At 33.3% G+C, this 13000-nt stretch overlaps 2 protein-coding genes across 2 annotated transcripts; both read left to right on the forward strand.

Annotated features, from left to right (window-relative positions):
* The first annotated feature begins 394 nt into the window (after nt 1–394).
* Nucleotides 395–3104, forward strand: LOC144552662 (purine permease 1-like). The gene is made up of 2 exons (XM_078300649.1): nt 395–1313; nt 2554–3104. Exons 1-2 carry the CDS (start codon nt 567–569, stop codon nt 2869–2871), a joined length of 1065 nt encoding a protein of 354 aa, XP_078156775.1. The 5' UTR covers nt 395–566; the 3' UTR covers nt 2872–3104.
* Nucleotides 3105–7933: 4829 nt separating this feature from the next.
* Nucleotides 7934–11357, forward strand: LOC144552663 (purine permease 1-like). The gene is made up of 2 exons (XM_078300650.1): nt 7934–8810; nt 10839–11357. The coding sequence occupies exons 1-2, from the start codon at nt 8067–8069 to the stop codon at nt 11154–11156; spliced, it is 1062 nt and encodes a 353-aa protein (XP_078156776.1). The 5' UTR covers nt 7934–8066; the 3' UTR covers nt 11157–11357.
* Nucleotides 11358–13000: the final 1643 nt, after the last annotated feature.

The following is a 13000-nucleotide window of genomic DNA, read 5'->3' on the forward strand; positions in this document are numbered from 1 at the left end:
TTGCTTGGTAATGGACTAGTGGCTACCAAGTTTACAATAAATAAATTTGTTTATAGCAGATAATCTTCTTTATTTTCAACAGATATACTTCAATACAATATAAAAATTAATAACAAATATACTTCAATACAATAATCTTCTTTATTTTCAACAGATTGTTTTCCCTATATCCGGGGCATTGTCCTTATATTTAAATACCTGGCCCCCAAATCACATAAAATACTAGAAAAAAAATATCAAAGAAAACTTGATTACGAGCTGATGACATAGTGTACGGAAAATTATTTCTTTCATAGTCGACTCAATTTTTTTTTTCCTTTTTGACGGTGACACATTAGAAGAATTAACCCAACATAACCTTAAATGTTTGAGGTCATCACCATGTTTGCTAAATAAAAGGAGATTGAAGAAATCTGAACTCTTATAAGGTTGCCACCCCTCAAAAAAGCCTTCTATTTCCAATCTCATACTCAGACCATGCTAATACCATAGGATCACAACCTTCCTCTTCTTCCCCTAAATCTGTTTTATATCAAATATCATCAAACCTTATAAAAATCCAGAACATGGAAGTAGAATCTCAGCAATCTGTCGTTCCGGAACCTAACAACGAACTCCGCAAAAGAAAAAGCCTAGCCAAAGTCTCTCTTCTAATCCTAAATTTCAGTATGATGGTTGTTGGCACGGCTGGGAGTCCCCTTATTTTACGCCTCTACTTTCTAAAAGGCGGCAAGCGAATCTGGCTCTCGAGCTGGCTCCAGACCGGTGGCTGGCCACTTATTCTAATACCGCTTCTCATATTGTACTTCAGACGTGGAGACAAAAGAATAGTCGTCATGTCACCATCGCTTTTCATATCTTGCGCCTTCATCGGACTGCTCACTGGACTGGATGATTGGCTTTATGCATATGGCGTATCATACCTTCCAGTGTCGACATCATCCATACTTTTATCCATGCAGCTTGCCTTCACGGCTCTTTTTGCATTTCTGCTAGTGAGGCAGAGGTTCACTGCATACTCGGTTAATGCCGTGGTGCTTTTGATCGTTGGAGCAGCTATGCTGGGGATAAACTCGAGCGGGGACAGGCCGAAAGGAGAGTCAAAGGAGAAGTACTATCTTGGTTTTGGTATGACATTAGGTGCTGCGGCATTGTATGGCTTGGTGCTACCACTGGTTGAGCTGAGCCAGATAAAGTATGAAAAGGTGCGAGTGCCGGTGACTTACAGGTTAGTGATGGAGATGCAGCTAGTCATGGGCTTCTTCGGCACTGCATTCTGCACTGTTGGAATGATATTCAACAAGGATTTTACTGTAAGTGTATACATATGCCCACTTATTCGTGAAAAATCTAGATTGATGATCATGTTTTGATACGAATCTTAAAGCTGCACGCTTCTTTTGGGGCAGATCTACAGCTAAGCCAACCCATAATTTTAAATTTTTTAATCATGTATATTGATTTTTTTTTTTTTTAAAGTTTTATACAATTCACTCTCCTTATAAAATGTTAAATGCATGCGTTTAGCTTAGTAGTTAAAATTTTACTTTGTGGCTGTGGAGACTTAGTTCAAATTCTAACTACCACACATTATGTGTGAATAAGTGATCGAAGAGACTACACATTATGGGTGACTAAGTGGAGAGAGAGAGAGAGAGAGACACGATTACTTTGTTGAGTGTTAAAAGTTATCTCAAATTGCTTTCAATATTGACTTCCACGTAAATATGACTAGTTTGCTTTCAGGGGCGGAACTAGAAAATAGAGATTGGGGGGCTGAAAAATCAAATATAGTGTAATTTCATTTTATAAAGGAGGCTAAAAGATATTAATGCATATAAAAATTACAAAATTTAATGGACCAAACTACAAATTTTCAAACTATAGGGGGTGCTTAGCACCCTTTCCCCACCACTATGTTTCGCCCCGATTTGCTTTAATATATTCATTTGTACACTAGTTCAAGATGCCATAGATATACAATACATGATATATATATATATGTGTGTGTTGCGGTTTTTTGGTAAGGCATGTGCACATATACAACAAAATTAAATTCAATCAACAGATATGGCACCCCACCTATTTAGTTGGAGGAATGAGCCTTATCTAGAGGCCCTTGATTAAATTTTTGGCACATGTAGCTATTGGTTTGTGTATGTGATGTGACATCCTAAATTTGAATTCCACGGGCATAGATTATTAGATATGTATGTATCTCATAGAGGTCCAGTACTATTGGTTGATGATGTCAACAAATTCCTGATTCAGTGAAAAGACAATTTAATGGCATAACGTAATGGATCATGTATTGTTATTTTTTAAAGATATTTTAAATCATAAAAATAGCTAATTAACATCATTTGTCTTGGCTTTAGATCTGCCTTTGATTTTAGGGTTCCACATATTTGTTTCCTCCTAGTCGGTTTCTTAACTATTACAAAGAAATAAATAATAGAATTTAGTCATAGAATTCCTTATATTTTGCATTTGTAAATGACGTTAAAGAGTTCCTTAAATCAATTATTTGCATTTTCCATAAAAATATTGCAGGCAATCCGACATGAAGCTCGAGAGTTTGGGCTCGGCGAGACCAGGTACTACATTGTGCTTGTCGGGTGTGCCATCATATTCCAGTGCTTCTTTCTCGGCACCGTTGGTGCCATCTTCTATGGTTCATCTCTACTCGCTGGAGTTATCATTGCGGTCCTTTTACCGATAACCGAGGTTCTTGCCGTGGCATTTTTCGGTGAGCCTTTTAGTAGTGGTAAAGGAATTGCTCTTGGGCTCTCCCTGTGGGGTTTTGCTTCCTACTTCTATGGTGAAATCAAGGCCAAGAAGGCAAGAGAAAATGTCAATGGGACCACCTAGATATAAATCAGGAAGTAAAATGTTATCTTCCCAGTCATATTTTATGTCGAATCATCACAATTTTTGTGGATGTTGGAAGAAGATCATGCAAAGTTAGATGCAACTACTTCAGAGATGATTAGATGCATTTATTGATAGAAGTTAAATTATTATAAAGGAAAGTTCTTCATAAAAATTATGATCCATGTGTCCTTTTTTATATCTCATATTCATTGAAAGATATAAATAATTTACATCTTGATTGATTAATCATTGATTTGGTTGTGTTGAAATTTCAGAGAGGGTTTACCAACCTGGAAAAGTAAATGGAACGCTGGAAGGATGACATTTAGATATCACAATACTTGTTTCCACAAAGTCATCATAGAAATTTACATCTTAATTATTTGTTTTATTCCATAACCGCCACATTTTTATAAGGGTGTGCCGGTGTGGTGCTATTTGATAGAAGGATTTTGACTACTGAGTGAGAGATGAGAGAAAATTTATTTATTTATACTCAATTTTTCTATAGACTCTCTTTCTTATCTTTTCACAATGAATGCACACCATATCATCTAATTAAGAAAGAAACATACAAGATAATATATTATATTGATATTTAACGTTACATCTGAAAACTACAAGAGTCAGATTTTTCCTTCTTTGTTTTTCTGTGATCCATCCTTAATTAGTAATGTCTATATAGGTTATTTTCATTATTTTTTGAGTAAAGATTGGCATCGAACTATTTAATATTCTTGTAATACAATAAATGATTTTTTTCATCTGGGTTTCGAACTCATGATCTATCACATAGAGACCATGTGCTTTTATTACTAGACTAAATGCTAGTTCTTAATTAGGTTATTTTCATTATTTGTTCATCTTTCATAATAAATAAGCATGATTTAAAGTTATCTTTCATAAAACATTATTCTCATCTTTCATAATTAATTATTTTCATATAATTAAAATCATGGTAATTAGATATTAAGTTCATCTATATATTAAAACAACTATATTTTGATATTTGTTTAGTAAATGTTGGAAGTCAAGTGACCCAATTATTTAATATTCAGAAGGAATTTCTCCATCCGGATTTCTAACGTGCAATCTAGCTATATTTGAATATTTTCTTTGTATATATAAAATATATAATTTATTTGCGGTTTACAAATACTCAACATTTTTATGGAAGAATACCAAACGGTATTTATAATAAATATCTAGCAAAATACATCAGATACTTTTGTACAATTGGTTTATTTGACTCAAGCGAGGATAAGTAATTTTGATTTAATTTTATTTAATAATATTTTTTTGAATTTTATTAAGATTGAGAGTAATAATGGCGATACATAAAATTTAAAATACAGGCAGAAAAATCAATAGAATATATAACGCCTGTAGGCTTGTTTATTTTCAAAGGATTACAGTACAGTGATAGATAGATAGCTTGATTGATTCGTTTCTTGATGGCAGATGTTGCAAATCATTGAAAGTAAACAAACATTGTCATCTTGTGCGCACTTTCTTGAAAGAAACACTTCTGTCTGGTAGGTGGCAGCGATGATTGAGAAGTTGGGAAATGTTCAAAATAATCCACTTTGGGATACCAAATAACAGCAGCAACATGAATAAAAAATAACCTTCTCTAGTGATTGGGCCAGCTACTTATCTAGGCCCAATAAACAAAGTTACCCCAAATGGGCCATTAATTAGGCCTACACGTTGTACTAATTTAAGCCTCCTTTCAGCTACAAAAGAAGGAAAGCACAAAGGAAAAAAATAGAGGGTAAAACAGGTAAACAGTTATTACAGAGTACACTTCATCCATTGATTTAGTGTAATTTCCTCGAACTTATATGATTTAATTTTTTCCCTGCTTTAGATAACCCAGGTTTGCTCTGCTGTTGTCAGGAATTTGTTTTAGTAAGAAACATGAGTCGAGCTTTTATTTTATTATCCGCAATTGGTTACAAAGGTTTAAATGTGATGTCCAGATTAAAATGTGCTTGGAGACCAAATTTTACATTTTTTTTTAAATTTATTACTATTTATTTAGAATTTTTTAAAATTGATGTTTTTCAATGGTTCAAAATTGTCTGAAAACAACAATTTTGTACACATCTTAATAAATACTAAAAAAAATTCAAAAAATGTAAAATTTGGTCTCCAAGCACATTTTAATATGGAGATCATGTTGAATGATTCGGATCGTCTGTTTAGATTTTAAAATTTGCTCGCATCTACATCCCTGAAACTAATAAAGTTTCTAATTTGATGTGGCAGTTTCTAATTCAGTTTCAGATATGTGAGAGAGTTTCTTATTTAGAAACTCTGCAGTAAAGTTTCTTATTAATAAACTGTTTATAAACTCTATGCTGACTAAATAATTGGCTCAATTATTTTTCCTTTTTAATTTGTTGCTGATGTGGCTTAATAGAAACTCTAAAATTAGTTTCAGAGATTTGAGAGCTAGAAACTTTAGAGGCCTTAGTTTCTAAAAAGTGATTAACAGTTATTTAGAAACTCTGTTGAGTTTTAGGGATGTAGACTTATAAAAATATGGTGTTAAGATATGTCACACAATAAAATGGTGTAATTGGATCCCTCCTCATCTTGTTCCCCAAATTTGAAAACTTGACTTTTCTCTCTGTTGTCCTGTGTTTTTATTCATATTTTGAAATGCAAGATTGGATCATAGAGAGCTGTCCAAAGCTGAAAAAGCTTGAACTAGTACAACATCAGTGTTGTGTAAGTTTTTAAATACATAACACTTCTGTTCATTTTTAATTTGTTGTTTAAAAATGAAGACTGCGAGACGCAAGATAAGGATCAACGATTTGTTAAGCCAACGGTATGAGTTTTGTTAAGCCACCGTTGGATCAACGATTTTCAAAGTGACTTAATATATAGTAAAAAAATTCAAAAAAATATAAAATTTGGTCTCCAAGCACATATTAATATGGAGAACAAGATGAACGGTTCAGATCGACTTTTTGAATTTTAAAATTTAAAATTTGGACCGATAGCACTTCGACCGAAGTGCTACCGAAAGCATATTAGTCAATCTATATATATATATATGGTTGTGGCTAATTTGCTGCCGGCAGTGCTGCCGCTGTTTTTTTTTTGTGACGTCCAAACAATAAATCCAAACCGTTAGATGTTTAATCTATATTATAATCTACTTGGAGACCAAATTTTACATTTTTTTGGAATTTTTTTACTATATATTAAGCTGATTTGAAAACCGCTGATTTCAATGCTGCAGAAATTTACTGAAATCAGCGGTTTTCAAACCAGCTTAATAAATAGTAAAAAAATTCCAAAAAATGTAAAATTTGGTCTCCAAGTATATTATAATATAGATTAAACATCTAACGGTTTGGATTTCTTGTTTGGACATCACACGACTAAATATAGCCCCGGCAGCACTTGGGCAGAACTGCTGCCAGCAGCAATTTAGCCGGACTCTATATATATATATATATATAGAGTAAAGCTAGGGTGTGACATGCTCACTAAGAAAGTTTGGTGAGCATAACTCCAAAAGTATATCGGATCGACGTCAAATGCCGAATCCAAACCGTTGAAATCCATGTACTTCATGAGTGATGCATATACATGCAAAATTTTGAAAGTTTCGAGTTTATTTGCTACACGGTCAAGTAGTCAATGAAATAATAAAAATTGAATATATAAAATAACTTATAATAAAATGTTCATTTCTTTGACCACTTGACCGTGTAGCAAATAAACTTGAAACTTTCAAAATTTTGCATGTATATGCATCACTCATGAAGTACATGAATTTCAACGGTTTGGATTCGGCATTTGACGTCGATCCGATATACTTTTGGAGTTATGCTCACCAAACTTTCTTGGTGAGCATGTCACACCCTAGCTTTACTCATATATATATATATATATATATATATATATATATGATTCTCTAAGATGATAGAAATCGCCTTGTGCTGATGAGCGCGGCGAGTTGTTTGCCCTGTTGTCGGGGTGTGCATAATTAGCTTGGACCAATTTTCTTTTTCCCAACATCTCTTGGGAGGTATGTGGATGATTAAAAGTAGTTTAATTAATCCATCGTCTCAATTTATTTATTATTCTTTGGAAATAAATTATTTTAATTGTATTTTTTTTTCACCATGAATTCCAACTTTACCTTTTTAATTTGTTTGTTTTTCTAAATTTCATAATATTTTATTATTAAAATGTAAATCTGAAAATTATTATTAATTACTAATTTGAAAATTATTATTGATAAATAGTCTTACAAAAGGAAAAAAAAAATACAGTTTCCCATGAATATCTTTGGTCAGATCAAAATTTTCCACAAGTATCGAAGTATATATAAGTATAACTGAATATATTTTTTTCTGCACATTTCTATAACTATTTCAGTGCATATCAATGATATGAGTTCTGTAAATTAATTATTTGTAGGCCTAAAATCTCATCCTGTTAATTCCATGCATGATAACTAAACGTATCTGAAGAATGTAAGTTTTCTTGAGCATAAAATTCACCAAATCAGTTTATTAAGTACCATTCTTTCATATGAATGTTTTGAATAATGATTAGTATTATCTTATGAGAGCAAGAATAATGATATCATTGTTGAAATAAATGTAATAATTAATGGACTAATTTGGTCTCCAAAATCTGAAATAATGTCATTCTAAATAGTATTATCCACTTCAATCGTCTTAATTCTTAATAAGAGATCGACGAGTTAACATAAAGCTGCAATGATTTATGATTATTTTGCTTATATCAGGGGCAGTTGTCCTTTTATTTAAAATACCTGGGCCCCCCAATCACATTTAATACTAGAAAAAATATGAAAGAAAACTTGATTACGAGCTGATGACATAGTGTACTGAAAATTCTTTCTTTCATAGTCGACTCATTTTTTTTTTTTTCCTTTTTGATGGTGACACATTAGAAGAATTAACCCAACATGACCTTGAATGTTTGAGGTCATCACCATCTTTGCTAAATAAAAGGGAGACTAAAGAAATCTGAACGCTTATAAGCTTGCCATGCACCCCTCAAAAAAGCCTTCTATTTCCAGTTCCTATCTGTTAGATCTCATACACAGACCATGCTAATGCCATAGGATCACAACCTTCTTCTTCCCCCTATATCTTTTTTATATCAAATATAATCAAACCCTAAAAATCAAGAACATGGAAGTAGAATCTCAGCAACCTGTTCCGGAACCTAACAACGAACTCCGCAAAAGAAAAAGCCTCGCCAAAGTCTCTCTTCTAATCCTAAATTTCAGTATGATGGTTGTTGGCACGGCCGGGAGTCCCCTTCTTTTGCGCCTCTACTTTCTAAAAGGCGGCAAACGAATCTGGCTCTCGAGCTGGCTCCAGACCGGTGGCTGGCCACTTATTCTAATCCCGCTTCTCATATTGTACTTCAGACGCAGAGACAAAAAATTAGTCATCATGTCACCATCGCTTTTCATATCTTGCGCCTTCATCGGAGTGCTCACTGGACTGGTTGACTGGCTTTATGCATATGGCATATCATACCTTCCAGTGTCGACATCATCCATACTTATATCCACGCAGCTTGCCTTCACGGCTTTTTTTGCATTTCTCCTAGTGAAACAGAGGTTCACTGCATACTCGGTTAATGCCGTGGTGCTTTTGATCGTTGGAGCAGCTATGCTGGGGATAAACTCGAGCAGGGACAGGCCGAAAGGAGAGTCGAAGGAGAAGTACTATCTTGGTTTTGGTATGACATTTGGTGCTGCGGCAATGTATGGTTTGGTGCTACCACTGGTTGAGCTGAGCCAGATGAAGTACGAAAAGGTGCGAGTGCCGGTGACTTACAGGTTAGTTATGGAGATGCAGCTAGTCATGGGTTTCTTCGGCACTGCATTCTGCACTGTTGGAATGTTATTCAACAAGGATTTTACTGTAAGTGTATACATATCCCACTTATTCGTGACAAATCTAGATTGATGATCATATTTTGATACAAATCTTAAAGCTGTACGCTTCTTGAGGGGCCGTTCTACAGCTAAGCTACCCCTTAATTTTAAAATTTTTGATCGAATATATTAAAATTTTATTTATAATTTTTTTAGTTTTATACAATTCACTCTCCTTATAAAAATGTTAAATGCATGCTTTTAGCTTAGTAGTTACGATTTTATTTTGTGGCTGTGTGGAGACTTGGTTCAAATTCTAACTCTACCACACATTACGTGTGACTAAGTGATCGAAGAGACTACACGTTTGAATGAAAAAAAATTGTTATTCTTAAAAAATAAATAGTTCGGGTTAGCTGCTATTCCGCTATTTTTATGACATGTTGGGTTAGCAGCTATTCTGAACCCAGGAATAGTTGCGCTATTCCAAGTTATTCCTTGATTCATTCAAACGCACCCGAGCTATTCCTTTGTTGAGAATAGCATTTTTAATTTAAGTGTGAATAAAGTGGGAAGAGAGAGAGAGCAGAGACAGGATTAGTTTGTTAAGTGTTAAAAGTTATCTCAAATTGCTTTCAATATTGACTTCCACGTAAATATGACTAGTTTGCTTTAATATCTCTTCATTATCCTTAATTTTCTTTTAATTAATCCGGGAAAATCACCAACATACACTATTACACTCCGTATTTGATATTCCATTTTTATCTCTGGCAATCGACTGACAATATAGTGGCTGCATGCTATATGTTACAAGCCTTGAACAAGTAAATGTATTAAAAAATGGTGCAAGCAAACTTGGCAAGGGATATCGTGACAGGAAAAGAAAACTATTTGTAGTTCATTTGTATCCTCTGAGATATCTCATATTTTGCGTGACCAACGTGTCCGGTGCCTATTCGGGATAGCATAGGGGGCATTCTTTTTTGAGCTTTGAGATTCGTGCATAATGTATTTGAACAGTTGATATTCTCCAAAAAGTCGTGCAAAATATGAGATATCTTAGAGGATGCGAATTCAAACATGATATGTGTGTGTTGCGGTTTTTTTTGGTAAGGCCAGGGGCACAACTGGGGGTGCAAGCGGGGCCAGGCACCCCCTATCAAACTATAAATGTTGAAACCATATATACATATATACATCAACCATTTATACACAGTTGTTTACATATGCATACCGATTAGCACTCCAAAACCTCCAAAAAATTTTGACCTCCAAATTCAAATCTTGGTTCCGGCCCTGGATAAGGCATGTGCACATATACAACAAAATTAAATTCAATCAACAGATATGGCACCCCACCAATTTAGTTGGAGGAATTAATGAGCCTTATCTAGAGGCCCTTGATTAAATTTTTGGCACATGTAGCTATTGGTTGGTGTATGTCATGTGAGTCACATGTAGAGGCCCCTGATTAAATTTTTGGCACATGTAGCTATTGATGTGACATCCTAAATTTGAATTCCCGGGCAAGAGGTCCAGTATTGATGATGTCAACAAATTCCTGATTCGGTGAAAAGACAATTTAATGGCATAACGTAATGGATCCTGTATTATTATTGTTTAAAGATGTTTTGAACTTTGAAAACTGATATTACCGTTGAATCCAAGTGAATTTAAGTAAAAATTGAATTCAAATCTTCACATCCAATTTTAACCACTAAACCACAAGCACACATTTGATATTTTATGAAACTGAACTATATATGTAAAAAAACTTTAAAAAATTCAATATTTTTTTAAAATATAATTAAATTAAATTTCAATCTATACAATTACAAATTATAAAATAATAAGAATAGCTAATTAACACCCTTTGGCTTGGCTTTAGATCTGCCTTTTATTTTATTTTAGGGTTTTACATATTTGTTTCCTCCTTGTCTGTTTCTTAACTATTACAAAGAAAGAAACAATTAATTATTAATATCATAGAATTCCTTAAATTTTGCATTTGTAAATGACGTCAAAGAGTTCCTTAAATCAATTATTTGCATTTTCCATAAAAATACTGCAGGCAATCCGACATGAAGCTCGAGAGTTTGGGCTCGGCGAGACCAGGTACTACATTGTGCTTGTCGGGTGTGCCATCATATTCCAGTGCTTCTTTCTCGGCACCGTTGGTGCCATCTTCTATGGTTCATCTCTACTCGCTGGAGTTATCATTGCGGTCCTTTTACCGATAACCGAGGTTCTTGCCGTGGCATTTTTCGGTGAGCCTTTTAGTAGTGGTAAAGGAGTTGCTCTTGGGCTCTCCCTGTGGGGTTTTTCTTCCTACTTCTATGGTGAAATCAAGGCCAAGAAGGCAAGAGAAAATGTCAATGGGACCACCTAGATATAAATCAGGAAGGATAAATGTTATCTTCCCAATCAGATTCTATGTCGAATCATCACAATTTTTGTGGATGTTGGAAGAAGATCATGCAAAGTTAGATGCGACTACTTCAGAGATGATTAGATGCATTTATTGATAGAAGTTCAATTATTGTAAAGGAAAATTTCTTCATAAAAATTATGAGCCATGTGTCCTTTTTTATATCTCATATTCATTGAAAGATACAATTAGTTTACATCTTGATTGATTAACCTTTGGTTTGGTCGTGTTGAAATTTCAGAGTGGATTTACCAACCAGGAAAAGTAAATGGAACGCTTGAAGGATGACATTTTTAGATATCACAATACTTGTTTCCACAAAGTCATCATAGAAATTTACATCTTAATTATTTGCGTTTTGCAACTTAAATCCTGAGTTTAAAGAAAATATTCCATAACCGCCACATTTTTATAAGGGTGGGGGCTATTTTAATTACTGAGAGATGAGAGAAAATTTATATATTATACTCAATTTGTCTTTAGACTCTCTTTCTTATCTGTTCACAATGAATGCATACCATTATCTAATTAAGAAAGAAGATACAGAAATGAATGCACACCATTATCTAATTAAGAAAGAAAGATACAAGATATATAATATATTATATTGAGATAAACGTTACATCTGAAAAGTACAAGAGTCAGATTTTTCCATTTTTTTTTCTCTCTGATCCATCCTTAATTAGTAATGTCTATAGGTTATTTTCATTATTTGTTCATCTTTCATAATAAATAAGCACGATTTAAAGTTATATTTCATAAAACATTATTTTATCATCTTTGATAATTAATTATTTGCATATAATTAAAATCATGGTCATTAGATATTAAGTCCATCTATATATAAAACAACTATATTTTGATATTTTTTAGTAAAGGTTGGAGGTCAATTAAGTAACATAACTATATATTTAATATCTAGAAGGGATTTCTCCATCCGGATTTCCAATGTGCGACCTAGTTATATTTGAATATTATCTTTTTATATATAAAATATATAATTTATTTTCCGTTTACAAATACTAAACATTTTTATGGAAGAATACCAAACGGTATTTATAATAAATATATACAAATGCATCAGATACTTTGTACAACTGGTTTATTTGACTCAAGCGAGGATAAGTAAAATATTAATAGATAAGTAATTTTGAATTAATTTTTTTGAATAATAATTTTTTTAATTTAATTAAGAATGAGAGTAATAATGGCAAAACACAAAATTTTAAATACAGACAGAAAAATGAATAGAATATATAACACCAGTAGGCTTGTTTATTTTAAAAAGATTCCACTTCAGTGATAAATAGCTTGCTAAATTGATTCTTTTCTTGATGGCATGCAGATGTTGCAAATCATTGAAAGTAAACAAACATTGTCATCTTGTGCGCACTTTCTTTTATGTTTCTTCTATGTTTGTCTAAACAATGGTATCATATTTCTTGGATGTTTCTACACCCCATGTGAGGTCTTGAAAGAAACACTTCTGTCTGGTAGCGATGATTGAGAAGTTGGGAAATGTTCAAAATAACCACTTGGGATACCTAATAACAGAACATGAGGAAAAAATAACTCTCTAGTGATTGGGCCAGATACTTATCTAGGCCCAATAAAACAAAGTTACCCCAAATGGGCTGTTAATTAGGCCTACACGTTGTACTAATTTAAGCCTCCTTTCAGCTACAAAAGAAGGAAAGCAAAAGGAAAAAAAAGGAGGGTAAAACAGAGAAACAGTTACTACAAAGTACACTTCATCCATTGATTTATTGTAATTTCCTGGAACTTATATGATTTAATTTTTCCAT

This window comes from Carex rostrata, chromosome 4 (assembly GCF_964058835.1).
Source record: "Carex rostrata chromosome 4, lpCarRost1.2, whole genome shotgun sequence".
Lineage (NCBI taxonomy): Eukaryota > Viridiplantae > Streptophyta > Magnoliopsida > Poales > Cyperaceae > Carex > Carex rostrata.